This window comes from Capricornis sumatraensis, chromosome 3 (assembly GCF_032405125.1).
Source record: "Capricornis sumatraensis isolate serow.1 chromosome 3, serow.2, whole genome shotgun sequence".
Classification (NCBI taxonomy): Eukaryota; Metazoa; Chordata; class Mammalia; order Artiodactyla; family Bovidae; genus Capricornis; species Capricornis sumatraensis.
In genome coordinates this window covers 156,502,728-156,522,544 of record NC_091071.1, presented here as the reverse complement: position 1 = coordinate 156,522,544, position 19,817 = coordinate 156,502,728, and the positions used below count along the sequence as shown (strand labels likewise).

The following is a 19,817-nucleotide window of genomic DNA, read 5'->3' as shown; positions in this document are numbered from 1 at the left end:
ACACAACTGGTGGGAATGTCTGTTGGTACAGCCATCATGAAAAATAGTATGGAGGTCCCTCAAAAATCTAAAAGTAACACTACCATATGATAATACTTCCAGGTATAGTTCCAAGGGAAATGCCACATCTGGGTATGCTTGCCAATAGAAGGGCAATCAGTGTCTCAAAGAGGTAACTGCACCCCCATGTTCATTGCAGCATTATTGACAGTAGCCCAAATATGGAATCAACCTGTGTCCATTGTCAGATGAATGGGTAAAGAAAGTATGGTGTGTGTGTATGCATACATACATACATATACATACAATGGAATATTATTCTGCCTTGCAAAAGAAGAAAATCCTGTAATTTGTAACAACATGGATGAACCTAGAAGACATCATGTTAAGTGAAATAAGCCAGGCACAGAAAGACAGATACTGTGTGGGATTACTTATATGTGGAATCTAGAAACATCAAACTCGTAGAAGCAGAGAGTAGAACAGTAGTTGCCAGGACTGGGGAGGTGGGAGAAATGGAGAGATGATATATCCCTATAATGAGTTTGTGACTCATAAAATGAATTAAGAGAAACTCTCTCCTGTAGTATAAATAAGCTGTTTGCACTGTATACATTTCTTTGTTCTTTTTGAGTTAAAAGTCATTTCCAGATGGGATAGTTTTCATGCTGGTAAATATTTTTCCTCTTTTCCAACTTATAATCCTTTGAAAACCCTGCTGCTTAATTTTAATACCTATGGTAGAATGATTTATCTGACCAAATTCTGTTTACTTTCTGTCCTTTATTTGTTCTAGATACATTTCATATTGCTCTTCAGTCGACAAGGGAAATTACGGCTGCAGAAATGGTACACTACTCTCCCTGACAAGGAAAGGAAAAAGATCACGCGCGAAATTGTTCAGATTATTCTCTCCCGAGGTCAGAGAACAAGCAGTTTTGTTGACTGGAAGGAGCTAAAACTTGTTTATAAAAGGTGTGAGTAACTTTTTGAGAACTGAATTTCTCACTACTGTTTGGTTTGTTTAATCCTAAGCATTTTAGATTGCAGCACCAATTCCATCATTTACTGTAACCTTTGAAGGCTTAAGCCCAAATGTTTGTACCAGTAGACTAAACAGAAGAGAACTCTCATTTATTGAACGGTTTTCCATGTACCAGGATGGATTCTAGATACTTATTTAAGATAATTTACATGTTGATAATGTATGCATACATTCAAGAAATATCTTATGGGCATCTATTACATTTCCAACCCTGTTCCAATGACTGTAGATGCAGTAGTGAACAAGACAGAGCATTCCTGGTCTCTTGGAACTTATTCACCTATTAAGTAAACAAAACAGTTTCAGTTAGTAACATGCTGTAGAAAAAAAGGTTAATGTGGTAGAAAGATGAGAAGCTCTTTGTTATTCACATTTGCAGATGAGGAAACTGAAGTTACAGAGAATTTAAGTAATTAATCTAGTTAATCCCCAGTTGCAATAATTGACTGGTAACTGGTGGAAAAATACAGATTTTTTTTTCCAACTTTAAAGCCTTTATATCTTCTCATTGCTGCACCTGGTTGCCATGGCATGACCATACTAGAAAGGGACCTCAATTTCTGGATGAGGAAACTGAGGCCCCGAGAGGTAAAGTTATTTGCCTATAAAGACCCAGATAACTGATGCCTAAGCCAGGATCAGAACATAACTGATCTGACCCTGCATCTAACATCATACTGCAACTTTCAGAAGCAAAATGCACATTAGAAGAGCTCTCACAAGGGATGTTTATAAAATCAGAAGGGGAAAGACAAGGGTAACATTGAAGGCTATATTTGATGGAATAAATTACCAGGAAGTGCCTGGGCAAAGCTTTTTCTGCTGGGCCCTGTGTCAAAGCTTTTCATACGAGCATCATGAGAGATGTAAGCGAAGGCACCTTACAGTAATAAGCAACCCAGGGATGGAAAGGCAAAAGGGAATACTTGCTTCTCTCTGCCTGCTGGTTTCTACAACTTTGGGTTCAGTTGGGATTTAAACTATTACATGAAGAATAGACTTCAGTAGTTCTCTCAACAGCTACTGTTTACAGCTCCTGGATTAACAACAGTGAACACGGCAGACTCAGTACTTGCCTTTGGGAAGCCACTGATCTAGTTGGGGAGAGATAGGCCATGAAATACAGAGTGAATGGTTCAAGACACTCTTTGGGGGAAGGGGAGGCACAGCAATGCATGGCAGAGGCATCCAGGGCAGTCAAAGAGGACAGAGATTTCCTGAAGGCAAGGACATCCATGCTCAGAGCTCCAGGAGAAGTAGAAGAGAGCCCCATGAATGGGGAGGGGAGGAGTATTCTAGGCAGAAGAAACACGCATGGGAGGGGGGACCTGACAAGCTGAGGATGGGATATACTGTGGTACAGTGTGAAGTGAGAGGATGGGCAATGTGGGCCCCTGGGCCCTGTGGTCAGGGGTTTGGACTTTAGACAGGACAAATCACCATCCAAAGAAGCATGAACAGCCCCCGATTAAAGGACTCTGTCCCCTGATCACAGCACCTCAAGGTACAGTTTTGTTGAGGATCTTTCACATAATGAACAGAAATGATCCAGTCACCACTATGTTTTTTTCTGTATGCTGCTTTACATTTTGGGAGGACATTGAATGTGGTGAATGATGTTTCCCTCTTGAATGTGAACAGGGAGACTGCCTGGAGAGGAGGAGGTAACTGTATATTCATAGAAAAAAACCATCATCAGGTTGTGTAATGTGTCATCCTATTTTACGTTATCTTTTTTTTTTTTCCTTTTTAAGGTATGCTAGTTTATATTTTTGCTGTGCAGTAGAAAATCAGGACAATGAGCTCTTGACCCTAGAGATTGTGCATCGGTATGTGGAGTTGCTGGACAAATACTTTGGAAATGTAAGTGGTGTCCTGGTGTTTAGAATGAGTTGGTCTCCACCCCAAATTTGACTTCAGTTCTAAGTCTGTCATCACATTTCTTCTCTCTCTCTGTCAAGTCTAAGGTATGAACTGTGCTTGTGCTGAGGACCAGAACAGAAGGCTTTCCCAGCTTCCCGTAACTCTTAGTAAATGGAAGATCCAAAGCTTATCAGAAGCAGGTGGCTTGTGTATCTCTAGGCCCAAGCCACAACTAGACACCTTGCTTCCATGAACTAGAATTTACTTGTGAAGGATTCCTTAATATTTTGTCCCTTCGTCTCCATGGACTGTCTTCTCTTTTCTATTATGACTTTTTAATCCCCTTGCTGGTTTCTTTTTTGAGGGTGCTTCCCTGGTGGCTCAGACGGTAAAGAATCTGCCTGCGTTGTGGGAGACCTGGATTCAATCCCCGAGTCGGGAAGATCCTCTGGAGAAGGGAGTGACAACCCACTCCAGTATTCTTGCTTAGAGAATGCCATGGACAGAGGAGCCTGGGGCCTGGTGTGCTACAGTTCATGGGGTCACAAAGAGTTGGACACGATACACACTCTGGTTTCTTTTACTAAACACCCAAGTGATTTTTATTTTATTTGTATGTAAGACAAATAAAGAAAGAAGACCAAAATCCTTTCCCTTCACATTGCTATCCAGCCTCCATGCATTTACCTCCTAGTAACATACTCTGAGCCACTTCCCTAGTGGCTCAGACGGTAAAGTGTCTGTCTACAATGAGGGAGACCAGGGTTCAATCCCTGGTTTGGGAAGATCCCCTGGAGAAGGAAATGGCCATCCACTCCAGTACTATTGCCTGGAAAATCCCATGGACAAAGGAGCTTGGTAGGCTACATTCCATGGGGTCGCAAAGATTTGGACGCAACTGAGCGACTTCACTTTAACATACTCTCAGAGCTGCCCTAATGCCAGAACTTGTTTGCTTTGTGGCAGCTTATGGCTTGACTTCACTTTTACTCCTCCAAGGAAATCTTAATGGTCAACACCAGTGATGGTTCCTTACTCTTCACCTGCCTTCACGTCTCTGCAGCCCTGCACGCTTGCTCATCACAGCCCTGTCTTTAAATCAGCTCCTCTCTATCTCACCCTGACCCTGAGTTCTGCTGACTCTCGACCCCAACTCGATATCTTCCCTAGCTCCCTCCCTCCTCCTGCCTTTGAAATGCCCTCTCGGCTGTTTTTCCTCTCCTGTCTGTTTACTAGGCTTTCTCTTCTGGAAACCTATCACCAGATGACTCTTCCTCACTTTGCTGCTGACGGTCTTCACTGGGCTTCTTCGTGGTCATCTCAGCCTTAATGTGACAAGGACTAAAATCATCTTCTGAAAACCTCTTCAGTCTTGTGATTAGAATTATTATGTCCCAGGATCTTTCAGTGCAAAAGGACAGTGTTTCTTACATCTTTCTCCACCCTTTACTTAAGTCTCCCTCCGTCTATTCAAATCGGACTGAAACTCATCTCCTTGTTTCACTCTCACTGGTATTACAGTTTTGCTTTTTTTTTTTTTTTTCTTAAAACCTCCTCTCTGCCCCTTCCTGTTTCTGGGCTCATCTCTGCTTCCCTTTTCTGGCCTGTTCATTATCACCATCCTTCCAAGGCACAGATCTCAGATGACATGCCTGCTCAGTCACTCTCCTCCAGCTTTAATGGATAAAATTCAAATTTCTTAGCCCTGCATTTTCTTGTTCTACACATCGGTCCCAGACCCCACTTCTCTAACCTTCTTACTTTTCTGTCTTTTTATCCGTGCATATCCAGTGCTCCAGCAACATGGAACAGCCTTATATTATCCTCAACTTGTACAGCATTTGCCTGACACCAGATTGCAAGTGTCTAGAGATCATGACCAGGGACTTACGTGTTTCTTTTTTCCGACACTTGGAACCAGCTCTGGGCCAAGTTACAGCAAATGTTCCGGAAACTTTTTATTTAGTTCACAGTCCAAAGAAATGAATTAGTAGACTAGGAAAATGTGTCCTTCTCAGTAATACTCTCTTCCCTACTCCCTTGTTCACTGAAGATTTTTAAGTACTGTTGGGAGAATTTGCTTCCATAAGAGTTTTCTGTAGTGTATTCTATATAACAGAATGAGCAGCATTAGAGGTACTGGTTAAGGTTTTATAAGATTTGCTGCAACAGTTTTCACAAAGATGAGTACTTGGAAGGTTTCCGGATTAATTTGCCCGCCCTCCCTTCCTTTCTGTCTTTGATTCTTCCTTTTTTTTATTTTTTCCTTTGTAAATGATGTTATAAGACCCAAATATTGCTTCAGAAATTTCAGTTTGTTGGTCAGTGTTTAGAAGTGATAAGACAGACCATTTTTCTTTTGCTCTCTCCTGGTTCACCAAGTTTATTTTCATTTTTTAAAGAGATATTTCCAAGTATGTAATGGCATGTTTTCAAACTTGAGTTTATTTAATATTATGCTTTCAGTTATTCAAATGAATTCTGACATTGCAGTACTTTCTTTTGAAATAAACTGCTGATTTGGCCTTTTGCAGAAGAATTCTCCTGAGGCTCAGACTTTCCCATAACCTGCCTTCTCCCCCTCATTTCTGCACTGTGGTATGACCTGTTGTGTTTTCTTAGATGTCTCCAAAAATGATAATGTGAATTGGGATTGAATTTTGATCTCAATCTTATTTGACCAAATATCAGATGTTTCAGAACACGTTGCTTTCTCAAGGGAATTTGAATAACCTTCACTTATTCTAAACCCAGTTAAAGGATAAGCAGACTCAGAATGCATTCCAATTTCTCTGACATTAATTTTTCATCCTATTTTGGCATACCTTTAGAAGCCCTGTCTCTGTCATGGACCAAAATTTAATGTACTAAAAAAAATTCAATGAATCTTTCATTAAGCTAAGAGCAGCTAAGAGCAGCTTAAGGCTCTGTGCCCAGTAGGTGTTTGGTTTTTATTAATTAACTGTGATGAGTAAACCCAGCAATACTGAGTCTCATGACATCATCTCAGGTATAATATATTTCTCTTTTTCCTTCTTTCCTCTGTGTTAGTACTGAAGGTTTCCTTGAGTTTTACCCTTACACTCTCAGAAAAATACCTGTACTGAGCTTTTCATAACCCTAGAAAATATTACCTTCCTGTGATAGATGAATCAAAATCTCAGGCTACTTATTTAAGTTATGTACTTTTTTTTCTTTTAGCACTTTTCAATTCCCAAGAGATTTATAGGGATTAACTAGTTAATCTTTTGGTCTTCCTTAAGTAGCACGAAGCCCAATTTATAGAAGCTAAGAGGCAATGCCTCTTAGGGTCAGGAGATAAGGGTCAGATTGAGGATTTAGACACCTGCCAATTTCCCATCACAGGCTGCCACATGAAATTTTATTGATGGTGTGGATGTTGCCGTCCCAGAGAGGTTTTATCTTGATTTAGGGAGTTTTCCTGTTGTGAGCAGAGGGATGCTGTGTGTCCTCCTGGACCCTGGTGTCAGCTGGCTCTCTCGCCAGACCCATGATTTGGCTCATCATTGATTCAAAGATAAGAAAAATGACACGCACAAAGTTTAATAGAAATATTTACTTTGCTAAAGCTCACGGGGGCTATTGTGAGGATCAGAGATGTAGTGTAATTAACAATGCTTTGTGAACTGTCGGTTGCTACGTACTCTATACTTTGGATTATTGTTTTATATGTACTTGCTGTTTGTAGCTTGAACTTTTTGTGTTTTCTTTAGAACAGAATTCAGTAAGGGAAGGTCCTAAAAGGATTTAATTATTGAAATGCCGGAGATACTCTCCCTACAGTGTGTGTTCTGCCGTAATAGACGTCCCTCAAGCCAGATTACAGGAAAATCGTAGTCAAGCACAAGGCTAAGGGATCAAAGATAACATTAAATGACCACTGCTTCTTCTGTTTATAAGCTTTCCTCCAGAATACAGAGACATGAAAAAAAATGAGAAAAGATAAGGAAAGGGGCTCATGTGTTTATTAACACAGAACCCATGTGCTTTTGCATAAAATGGAAGGCACTTATTTGAGCATCAAAGGTGTATATCTGATATAGTGGGGCAGCACCCTGAAGGTAGAATTAGAAGTAATGTTTGAGTAATTAGATAGTAGCTGAAAAAATATGCATTAGATCTTAAGTTCTCGTCTTACTCTCAGGTACAATAACCCTTTGGGGTTAGATTCAAAGAATTTCAAATAGTATTTTGGAATTGCTGTATACGAGTCTTGCTCATTTGCAGCATTCTTTCTAAGGCCAATAGAACTTGTGCAGCACACCGCAAGTTCCCTTATGATCTGGAACTAGTAACTGTATAATCAAAGTGTGCATGTGTGTGTGTATGTGGGTGTTGTGAGTATCTGGCTTTGCCTGTCACCTGACCTTATCCCATCCTTTGCAACTTGATGCACTAAATTAATTGCCTTGTGTCTGCTGGTGAGGCCAATGGCCTTGGGGATAGTTGCTGCTCGGAGAGTGGAGAGTGGGGTATGAGATGGTCCCAGAGGACTTGCATTCGTATCTGTCAAGTTCATTTCACAGGATTCTGGTTGCTGGTTTCTCCTAATGAGGTTCCTGTCTGTCCTCGACTCCTGGTCTACACCTGCCTTGAACTCTGGGGTTCCCCAGCTCTTGCTACTGTAACTTCTGACCTCCCACCTCTTCTGACCTCTGGTAACTGCTTACTTCTTGTACCTTCTTTGATGTGCATGAATGTCTAATCTATGATGCTTTCTTCCTGTTTATCTATATTGTTTAAAATTGCAATTTTTTATGTATCCTTCTAGATGTATACAGTTTTTTAAGTAAAAAAAATGGGATTGCATTATGCATATTATTCTGCAACTTTCTATTGTTCTTCTTACTAGCCTGTCTTAGAAACTATTTCCATGCCTATCCATGGAAATCTACTTTACTCTTTCCAACTTAAACATATAATTTCCTTGGTATATAATACAATACCAAGTAGGGGTAGACCATACTTTATTTAAGCAATTCCATTATGGCTGTACTTTGAGTTGTTTTCAATTGTTATTACAAATGATGCTGCCGTTATCCTTGTTGTTAATACATATTATTGTGTGTTAGTTTAGGTATAGCCCAGGAATAAATTCTTTTATTGGGTCAAAGAATTATTGGGTCAAAGGATTTGTACATTTTAAATTAATGGATACTACAATTTGAGCCTTCAAAATGGCTTGTAAAGTTTACAAATTCCACCAACAGTGAGTCTGAGTTTATTTATCCATACACTTAACAGCAATGGGTATTCTCTCTTCATAATAGTCAGATGGTCATTAATTCAGTTTGCATTTTTCTGGTAACTAGTGAGGCTATATATGTCATTCGATGTGTATTGGCCTTTTCCATTTCTTGCCTTGTCTATTGATTGCTTCTTGACAGCCTTTTTTTTATTTTGTTATGCTGTGGTATTTATTTTAGGGATCTTCAAGAATTCTTTCTATATCTTGGGCTTTTCTTGTGGCTCAGCTGGTAAAGAATCTGCCTACAAGGCGGGAAACCTGGGTTTGATCCCTGGGTTGGGAAGATCCCCTGGAGAAGGGAAAGGCTACCCACTCCAGTATTCTGGTCTGGAGAATTCCGTGGACTGTATAGTCCATGGGGTCACAAAGAGTCGGACACGACTGAGCAACTTTCACTTCACTTTCTGTATCTTGGATAGTATACTTCCCTTTCTATTACATATGTTGCAGATATTATCCCCAGTCCAGTGCTCTACTTTTAACCTGTACTCTGATCTTTCCACATTTTTGCCTGAGAAACTTGGTTCCATTGTCATTCAGATTCCTGGATTGAAAGTGTTCTAGAAATAAAAGAATGGGTTTATAAGCTGAAAACATGTACTTTTGTAATGCCATCTTTTTTGTGATGGTTGTTCTCAAGAGGAAACCATAATGGTCTGGGGAAATCCTAGGTTATAGCATTATGTCTCAGTGAACAGATTCTCATTTTAAACTATACATATATGCATATATATATGTTTGTGTATATGTGTTGAAAGACAGACAGAGGGAAAGAGACGAAGAGTCAGACCCTGTAGGGAGAGGGAACTTAGATGTGTGTGTTACACACACGCAGCTGTTGGTTTCTTTTTCCTTTTTCTTTTGTTGGGCCACACCATGTGGCATGTGGGATTGTCCCCGACCAAAGATGGAACCTGGCCCCTGCACTGGGAGCGTGGAGTCTTAACCACTGGACCAGAGAAGTGCCACACTTTATGAATTCCTGATGTTTTCTAACAAATGAAGAGACCGTAATGCTTGCAGATTAGTTAGGTTAGTTTATCTGAGTTGGCCATATATTATTAGTGATTTTGTACTCCTTTGTGCTTATGCTTCTAGGTTCAGTTGGAGAGTCTGCAAGTTTATTGACCTAAAGCATAAATATATAGAGCAATTTGTTAAAATATTGACATCCATTTTATGTAAAGTCATAAAAATCAGAGGACTGTAGATCTGGTAAGCCATTAGTCTCCAGCAGCATAAAAGCAAGGCCTGTATGTGGCTGATTCATTCATTCATGCTGCAGACATTTATTGTATCCTACTATGTGCCAGGTTCCAGAGACACAAGGATGACTAAGGCAAGATCTATGCCTGAGCTCACAGGACAAGGGGAAGTGACTGATAAGTAAGCGTATACTCAGTCACACAAGATGTAAGAGAGAACATATAGGAAGTGATGCAAGATCTCAAAGGGAGAAATGAGGATTTGGGGGAATCATTTTGCTCATAACTTTTGAATTTGTCCTTGGAAAATGAGCTTGATTTTGTCAGCAGAATAAAGGAAAGGACATTTAGATAATGTTCCAGGAATTCCTGGAATGTGCAAAGAGCAAAGGCAGGAAAGAACGGGGTGAGTTTGTAGAATGCGTAGCTGTAGCATGGGGCGGGTGCCAGCACAGGAAGCCAGCGAGCAAGCCCCAGGCTGGGCTGGAGAGATTCCTATACACCATGCTGAGCAATTCAGACTGTCCTGGACAGAAGACCTCATCTGGAAAGGAGCCAGATGAGCACGTTAGTGAGACATTAGTGGTCGTTGGCCTCTTGTGGGCACAGACACCACTGAGAAGGTCACTCCTTCTAGGACGTGCTCTATTGTGTCCTAAGCATGAGATGTTGCAGGTGTGAGCAACAGTAGTGAAAATAGGCAAGAATGGAAGGGTTATGGGCTTATGTACAAGATGGAATCCATAGGAGCTGGTGATCAAATTGAGAGGGATGAGACCAAGGGAGGGAGAAAAGGGAGAGAGAAGAGGAATGGAATAAATGTAGAATAAATGAGATTGAGCTTCTAGACAGAGGTTGCAGCTACTAAGCAAAGTAGGGACTAAAGGGAAAGGAATATGCTTGACTTCAGCTTGGGATTTGCCGGGGTCCAGCCCCTGTGGATCCAGGGAATTCGAAGGGTGGACGGCGTTGGCGTGAGAAAAACTTGTTTATTGATTGATATAAGATTAGATTAGGAAGAAATAGTGTAGTAGGAGAATTAAGTAGAGGAAGAGGGCTGATTAACTTGGGTTACGTGGAAAACCAATAAAGTTCCAGACAAGGAGCTTGCACCATCTACATTAGGCCGCCGACGCCCGTTTGAATATCAGAGAGTGCCCCACCTTGGGCTGTCTCTCTTACAGATCTTAAAAGCCGGGACAAGTAAGTAGACGTAGTGAGCCTCCACCTTCCAAGGGATCAGCTTGAAATTAGAGTAAAGAGGAGACACTGGGGGAAACCAGTCCAGCGACTGGCTCTCCTTCTATTGTCGTTCAAGGCCTTTTATACTTTTGATTATACATAGAGATCAATGGGTAATACAAAATTTTGTAGCGTTAGCAGCCCAGACTCTTTCTGTATATCATTTTGTATACAAAAGGTCTCAGGTGATTTACATCATCTTCTGGCCAAGAGGCTTGTTAACACTTTTTGGCTCTCTTCCTTAATGAATGTTAATTTCGTTTCCCCTGAAGTGTTTTTCTTTAATCTGCATCTCCTTAAAGCATTAAAGTTACATCTCTATAGAACAAAGGTGCAGTAGGTTATAACAAAGAAGGTATTTAACTCAAAGATCTAATGTTGCTAATACCAGGTCTACTACTTGTTTTTCTATATACCAACTATATCTAAAAATAAAGGATATGAAAATTTAGCAGCAAGCATTGGCTCAACAAATGAAACCTTTAATCAGTCCTATTCTAAAGATTTTGGCTCCTCTGAAGCCCCTACATTCCTAGGATGTTTTAAGCTTCCTGTGCCTATTGTGGTCAGGAGGCCTCAAACAATCACACGCGCAGCTGTACGAGTCCTGCAGGCAGGCTAGAAAGCGATCAGAGGGGTTTTTGGATTGAAACACTCTTTCAAATGCAGAAGACTAAAGCCCTGAATTGACTTTTTCCAGAGAATGTCAGAAGAGTGGAAAAGCAGAGCACAAAAGCCGGCAGATTTTTGTTGGGGTACATGCTTAGGAATTTCCAGAGGGGCCCCTGAAGTCTGAGCACGCCTTGCGTATGTCAGCTTCCTTCCTCATGACCTTGTCACGGGAGGGATTCCTCACACTGGCTCCCGGCAGGGATTCAAAGACTTGGATGGAGGAATATGGAGGGAGAGATGTCTGGTTAGTGGGTGAAGGTACTGGATGAGCACTGCTGAGAGAGATCAGGCCCAGGCATCTCAGTTTGCTAAGTCATCTGCATGCAAGACCCAGCTGCAGAGAGTCAATGAGGTCATCCAGGAGAATGTATGTGTTGCAAAGAGGCTCTCTTGAGAAGCATCAGTCTTTAAGAGGAAAGCGGGTCCCTAGGATGTGAGCCTCCTGCTGCAGAGATTTTTTTGCTTTGTCTGTTGGTGTGTCTCAAGCGTTTCGTAAATACTTTTTAAATGAATGCAAGGTTCAGGGAGAGATAAACCATCCAAGGAGCCTGGAAAAAATCCTCAGAGATGGAGGAGGAAAGCAGGCGTTGAGTCATATTGCCAGCATCAGGCAGCCATCAAGAGGAGATTTTCAAGCAGGGGATTGGCGAAGTGTATCAAGTGCTGTTGAGCAGTGAAGGTGAGAGAGGCCTGAAAGCTTTCAGTGAGCAGACATTCTGGAGGGTATGGAAAGGATGAGTTGAGGACTATGTGGGAAGGGAAATGGTAGGGATGGGACCTCGCTGGCTGGCTGGTGGAAGCAATAGAAATGAGCCTTATTTGGATTATGGGTCTTGCTACTTGCTGCTGCTGCTGCTAAGTCGCTTCAGTCGTATCCGACTCTGTGCGACCCCATAGACAGCAACCCTGGATTGCAATCCCCCGTCCCTGGGATTCTCCAGGCAAGAACACTGGAGTGGGTTGCCATGTCCTTCTCCAATGCATGAAAGTGAAAAGTGAAAGTGAAGTTGCTCAGTCATGTCCAACTCTTTATGACCCCATGGACTGCAGCCCACCAGGCTCCTCTGTCCATGGGATTTTCCAGGCAAGAGTACTGGAGTGGGGTGCCATTGCCTTCTCCTGCTACTTGCTACATGTAACCAAATCTATAAGCCTCTGCATTGGTCTGTGACAGTGGCAGTGGTTCTCCACGTGTGGTCCCCACACCAGGGTCATTAGCCTCACTTGGGAACCCATTAGACGTTCAGCCTCTCAGGCTTTAACCTACTGAATAGGAAACTCCAGAGATGAGGCCCAGTAGTGTGTGTTGCAGTGAGCGTTCTGGGTGATTGGGTCACACTCTGAAGTTTGAGAACGACTTTTTTGAGACATAGTTTTGAGAAAAATTAGCACAATTGAGCTAATTTGCCTCTGAAGAATGAGCTTCTGAGAGTTCTAAAGCCAGGAGCCAAATTTACAGACCAGTGATCAGGAGCAACGAAGCTGCCCTTGTGCCTGAAGTCAGCGAGGACTCAGCTTTTATCTGTGCTGATGGAAGGATGAACTGGGCAGCTCCCCACCTCTACTGAGCCTCAAATTTCTTGTTGTGACATTAAACAGTATTATCTGTGGACATGCTCTGCTTTAATAGAATGTGGTTTTACTTTTTTTTCAGGGCTCAGATTCCCCTAGTTCTGCTTTTCTGGCCTTAAAAATAGCATCTGATGTTTTTATCTTTGGTGTGCCACATGGGTGTCACTGTTGCAAAGCTTGAATCCCTGGCACGTGTTTCCCCTGATACTGTGGCAAGTTTATCAACGCATTTGCTTTTGTCTTACCAGGTCTGTGAGCTAGATATTATCTTTAATTTTGAAAAGGCTTATTTTATCCTGGATGAGTTTATCATCGGTGGAGAGATTCAGGAAACATCCAAGAAATCTGCTGTCAAAGCCATTGAGGATTCCGATATGTTACAGGAGGTCAGTATACATTTTCTCATGCCCTGGGAAAAGATGGTGGTGGTGGTGATGTATTAGTTGACACTTACTGTTTACTTTGTGCTGGGTATAGTTTCTAAGTAAGTTACATGTATTAACTTATTTCATTATCACTGCAACTCTAAGAGGTATATTGTTACCCACTTTTTTTTTTTTTTTTTGCTCTACCACAGCTTGTGGGATCTTAGTTCCCTGACCAGGCATCAAAATGTATGTACTCAGCAGTGAGAGCACAGAGTTCTAACCGTTGGACCACCAGTAAATTCTCTAGCCTCATTTTAAAGATGAATAAACTGAGACACAGAGAAGTTTAATGACTGCTCAGTTTCACAGAGCTAGTAATCATGGAATAGAGATTTGAACCCAGGCACTTGGGCTCCAGAGTCTTTGCTTTTCATGTTTGACCTTATCAGTGACGATCCCTCCCTCTCAAAAAGGTATAAAATACTTGGTGCTGTTCTTTTCAAGAATAATTTTATGGGGGGTATAAAAAGATTTGCATTAAAATACCCGCCTTATGAATAGAATAACATCGTTATTCTATTTGCCAAGGTTACTAGAGCTTTATTACTGCAAGTGGCATTTATCATTTTAATTAAAATTTCCTACCTTCCTGGAGAGGCTGTGTGTGTGTTCCTATTTGCATAAATAAATTGGGAATTCTATAGCTTGCTGTCAAGGAATAAATGGGCCCTGAAGCATCCATTTGGTCATGCTCCTGACTCTGTGATAGTTATATAAAATACTATGGGGCTTTTCTTATAGATCCAGTCCAGATTCACATCATCCCTAATAAGGGAACTTACCTACATTAGCCCACAGTCACTATGAGAAAGAGCGCTTCACCCACTGACCTTTGCCCTCTCAAATGAGATGATCTGCCTAACCCCTGACCCAGCACACCTTTGAGGGCCTGGGTTCCGTGCCTGCTCTGCCACCTCTAGGTTCTTCTTCTCACAGCGTCGTTGAGTCTTTCTGTCTTTCTGTTTCCATGACAGCAGGTCACAACATCTCAGAGCATTACGAAGTATCTTTTAAAAATTGGCAGTAAAGCCATTCTTGCTGCTGTTTGGAAATAAGAGCTTGCTTGAGTTAGTAAAACAACATTAGGAATGACTTCCAAGTAACGGTTTTGGCACATCTTTGAGCTGATGACTTGCTCCTGCCCATCCAGGGAACCAGTCCTCAGGTGAATGGATACTGAGAAAGATACAGGGTACCCCTGAGCCTCTGTGCTTGCCTATTAGGAAGCTGCTGCATTTATCTCTAGATGTGTTATCACCTCAAAAATGCATTTAAACTTTCTGATGTTCATCTGGCTTTCCCCAAATGCCACAGGAAGGGAATTTTGCAAGGTACTTGAGAAATCACTGGTTTGGAAATTCCACAGAACAACCTTTCTTAAAATATGCCAGGGAGTTATTTATAATTCTATCCTCAAGGCCCTTACTGTGGAATCACCTTATAGGAGAAACAGGCATTTAACAGGGTCTTTGAACTTCAGTAATTAAAGCCGCTTGAATTAGGGCCAAGACACCTCTAGGTTATTTTGTTTTCCCTCCTTAGGAAATAGAGTTTTAAAGAGCTTGCAGGTTGCATGGTGCTTCTTGTTCCAGTTAAATCTGGGAAGCAGGGAATGTCTGCTATTTCAAGAGAGAAACCCTTCACAATGAAACATTGATTGGTTTTTCATATCCCTGGTTATTGAGTGGAAGGTCTTGATACGTGGGTCTCAGGGGTCCCCCCGTTTAGCCAGCTTGTCCCCATGGTGAGCAGGCAGTATCACAACTGTCCTCTTAAATGTCCCCACAGTGAGCAGGCAGTATCACGACTGTCCTCTAAAACTCTCAATGAATTAGCAACACCTGCCAAATAGAAACAGAGTCACCAGTGTTCTCTTGAGATCTGGTACTTCAGCTAAGTCCATGAACATTTGAGCAGCTGCTTGAAAAATTGACTTTGTATGTATGGTTTGTTTTGTGTATCTGGTCAGAGCTGCTGAGCATGAATAGACACACGTAATATAATTGGGTAAAGAGAAAAAATTATTGCTTTATTTTTTCCCTGTCTTTTGGACCTAAGCATGATTTGTACTTGCTGATCTTTAACGGAGGCCTTTGTAATATTCCTTTTACTTTTAGTACAACCGAACATCTCAAAGTAGGCCCTGGACTTTTCCCTGACCCCTACCCAATAAAAGTTTTTTAGAATAAAAAGACTGTCTCTATGTTTTTAGTGAAAAAATGCGCAGTCTTAAAGCTCTAAATTCTCGAAGCTTATTCTGAGTGTACTGGGGCTAAGTGAAGTCACTTAGTCGTGTCTCTGCGACCCCATGGACTGTAGCCTGCCAGGCTCCTCTGTCCATGGGATTTTCCAGGCAATGGTACTGGAGTGGATTGCCATTTCCTTCTCCTAGACATTGAAAATATGGAATGAAAGAAGAGTTTAACTGGTTGGGATGACTTTAAGAGGTACCTTATTTTGAAGGTACCTGTGGACACTGGTACAAAATGATTAGAAGAAAAAGGATACTCTGAAAGGAAGAAGATGATATTGTTGTTCAGTCACTAAGTTGTATCTGACTCTGCAACCTTATGGACTGTAGCATGCCAGGCGCCTCTGTCTTCCACTCTCTGCCAGAGTTTGTTCAAATTCATATCGATTGAGTCAGTGATGCTATCAGACCATTTCATCCTCTGCCACTCGCTTCTTCTTTTGCCTTCAGTCTCTCCCAGCATCAGGGTCTTTTCCAATGAGTTGGCTCTTTGTATCGGGTGGCCAAACTGTTGGAGCTTCAGTTTCAGCATCAGTCCTTCAGTGAGTATTCAGGGTTCATTTCCTTTAGGATTGACTGGTGTGATCTCCTTGCTATTCAAGGTGCTCTCAAAAGTCTTCTCCAGCACCACAATTCGAAAGCATCGATTATTTGGTGCTCAGCCTTCTTTATGGTTCATCTCTCACCTCTGTACATGACTAATGGAAAAACCACAGATTTAACTATACGGACCTTTGTTAGCAAAGTGATGCCTCTGCTTTTTAATACACTGATCCTCAAATACAGAGGTTGGTGCTCTTGGGATTACCAGTGGGAGTGACAAACATGTTCTGAGCACAGAATTAGAAAACAAATAAAGAAGGGAGTGTCAAATGGTACCTCATTAGGTCAAGCAATGAGATACCATGTATGTGTAGGTTGGGATTCATGAGAACTGACTAGGTGTAACCCAACACTGTCTCCCTGAAAAGCACAAACACATTAGGCAGCTAAACCAAACCATAATACAATAAAATGTAGCATTCCTGGTGCTGAATGCCCAAGATGCACTGCTGTGCTGGGTAGATAGCAGGAGTCCCATGATGCCCTAGTCCTTGTGAAAGGCCAGGGCAGAGCTCTTTAAGCTTGTAGGGCCTAAAAGTCTCTTCCAACTTTTAAAGGGACAAGCTCCAGAAAATACCAACCACATATGTCACTGGCTCGTGTAACCTGAGCAGCAGCCAAGCCTGAGTTCTGAAAGGGCAGCCCGTCTTTAGCAGATTGATTCCCTCAGTGGTGTGAATCAGTGCCAGTAACAAGAGAGCAATGAATTGTGAGGCCAGTGAAGTGACAACTCCAAGGCCTTTCCTGGGCCAGGCTGTTTCCAAGGCTGCAAGCTCCTGTGGTCAAATTTGCAAAGGTAAGGTATCTCAGCTGCAGTGACTTTGTGGCCATCTAATGAATATGTAAGCTATTATAGAAGTGTGTCAGGCATTTAATTGATGAAACCCATATGCTATTGTTCTGGATTTTGTGACTTTTAAAAATTTTTTAGAAAATTTATAATCTACTCTCACTTTTTCTCATTCTAATTAAACTTTATACCCAACTCTGTATTCATAATTTTGTATACTTTTTTATTTTTATTTATTTTTAATATTTATGTATTTAACTAATTAATTTATTTTAATTGGAGGACAATTACTTTGCATATTGTGGTGGTTTTCGCAATACATTGACGTAAATCAGCCACAGGTGCACATGTGTGCCCCATCCTGAACCCCCCTCCCACGTCCCTCCCCACCCCATCCCTCTGGGTTGTCCCAGAGGCTTTGAGTGCCCTACTTCATGCATCAAACTTGCACTGGTTATCTGTTTTACATATGGTAATATACATGTTTTAATGCTAATCTCTCAAATCATCTCACCCTTACCTTCTCCCACAGAGCCTGAAAGTCTGTTTTTTACATCTGTGTCTCTCCTAATATTTATTTTTATTTGTTTGTTTATCTTCCTGTGCGGGAGTGTTAGTTGCGGCATGTGGGATTTAGTTACTTGACCAGGGATTGAGTTCGGGCCCCCTACATTGGGAGTACAGACTCTTAGCCACTGGACCACCAAAGTGCCTGTATACCTAGTTAAGTGGTATAAACTCAAGGTACCGAGAGACAGTCATGGGCTCCTGGCCAATGTGATAGCCCGTTTAAAGACATGGACAATATCTTGGACTTCCTTTTGGTCTAGTGGTTAAGACTACATGCTCCCAATGCATGGGGCATGAGTTCGATCCCTGGTTGGGGATCTAAGACCCCCCAAGTCACACAAGGCATAGCCCTCCTCCACCCAAAAAAAGATATGGGCAATAGCTATAAGAGGAGATACAGGGCAGAGGTCTTAAGGTGTGGGTTTGCTCATCCATGAGGTGTAAGAGCTTTGTTAGAAAGTGTCGATGATGACGCATGAGTATTTTCAGCAGAGGAGGACTGAAATTCTAAATAGAGCTGGTGGAAACAAGAAACCTGATTTCTAACCCTAGTATCCTCTGAACAATCTTGCTTAGCCATGGTCTGGTCTGTTCGGCCCTTGCTGGTGGATGTCTTCACTGGCAGGTGCATGTGAATCACGTCCCCTGGAGTTCAAGCTGAAGAACAGGTTGAACATTACTGATTGTACATTTTTTACACAGAAGCAGAAGGTGTATTACCTAAAGCTGGCCGCTTGAGTTCTCTGACTGATTCAACTCAAAGGCCACTGTGTTGCATAAGTATATGTTTATAACAGGGACAGAATGGAAGAGGAAGCCCATCCATCATGCATAATAAAGGGTTTGCAACATCAATGTACTTTTTAACTCTGCCTGTAACTGTCAATCCATTTAAACATTTTTTTTTTAAGTACTGGGAAAGAATTATGGTCTTGGTAAGTGATGAGGAGGATGAAGAAACATAATTTGTATACTTTGGAGGAAAGCCTTTTCAAAATACATGGAAGAAATTTAAAGTATTATGGTCTGTTTATCCTTTATGTCTTGGCAATAAAATATTCTGCAACTGTAATGATACATATGGGTTCCCTAGTGGCTCAGCAGTAAAGAATCTTCCTGCAATACAGGAGACGCAGCAGGAGCCGTGGGTTCAATCCCTTGGTCAGAAAGATCCCCTGGAGAAAGAAATGGCAACCCACTCCAGTATTCTTGCCTGGGAAATCTCATGGACAGAGGAGCCTGGCTGGCTACAGTCCATGAGTTTGCAAAGACTCAGATATGACTTAGCGACTAAACAACAATGATATGTATGTCATACAAATACCATTCAGATTTCTCTAATACCTGTTCCTGGAAGTGGTCCTCATGGTCATTTTAGCAGGTACATTTTTCTGAAGTCAACAGTGATAGCTTGGTAGCTGTTGCTTAAGCATTTCTCTTATCAGGCATTGATTTTACAGTCAAACTTAGCTTTTCATCTGTTGAAAGTTATTTAATTCCAGCCATAAGGATGTGTATATAAATTATACTCAAACTTTGAACCACCTTTCTTGATTAGAATGCAAATATTTATGACCACATAGACTTCCCAAAACTTTTTGGAAATTACCTGGCCATCCAGTGGTAAGACTCTGTGCTTTCACTGCTGTGGACTTGGGTTCAGTTCCTGGTAATGGAAGTAAGATCCTACAAAATGTGAGGCATGGCCAAAAAAAAAAAAAAAAAAAACCACACCCCCAAACCCCCACAAACAAACAAACAAACAAAAGCTTCTTTTCACCAGTGGCATAATAAATGAGTAGAAGAATGAAGAAATTTTCAAAATTTTCAGTCTCCTGAAGGATGTGGTTTAAGGGGAAATCATTTTAATCTATTGTTCTCTTTCAGACAATGGAGGAATACATGAACAAGCCTACCTTTTAACCATACATCTACTTGAAAACTACAAGTGCTACGTGTTATGAACCTGTAAATAAGCAGTGCCTTGAATTTAGTTAGATGACAGGGCTTCTGGCACCATGCCAAAAATAGCTTAAAAGGGATTTTTTTTCACTAGCAAAAATTAAAGTTGTTTGATATATTTATCATTATTCATATCTGTATTATACTGTATATGACTGCTTGGATGTTAAAAAAACTGCTTCATAGTTCAATAGACCGAATGTTTGCAGTGTTTTAACTCCATGTCATATTTTTGAGCGAATTTAAATAAATTTGTTGCAGTGTGTTTTGTTGCCTTTGATCCTCTTCTGACAGGATGGAAACTGTGTTATAATCCATGATTTTGAGTGTAAAGTATATCTTGTA

General features: G+C 41.3%; 1 protein-coding gene across 1 annotated transcript in view; it reads left to right on the top strand.

Moving 5' to 3' along the window:
- The window catches only part of AP1S3 (adaptor related protein complex 1 subunit sigma 3), a 66,071-nt gene extending 46,548 nt beyond the window's left edge, over window positions 1-19,523 (top strand). Inside the window, exons 2-5 of the mRNA XM_068969070.1 lie at window positions 797-975; window positions 2,800-2,908; window positions 13,117-13,254; window positions 19,398-19,523. Of these exons, the coding sequence (XP_068825171.1) occupies window positions 797-975; window positions 2,800-2,908; window positions 13,117-13,254; window positions 19,398-19,433 (462 nt within the window). The 3' untranslated portion in view covers window positions 19,434-19,523. The remainder of the gene's footprint in view (window positions 1-796; window positions 976-2,799; window positions 2,909-13,116; window positions 13,255-19,397) is intronic.
- Window positions 19,524-19,817: the final 294 nt, after the last annotated feature.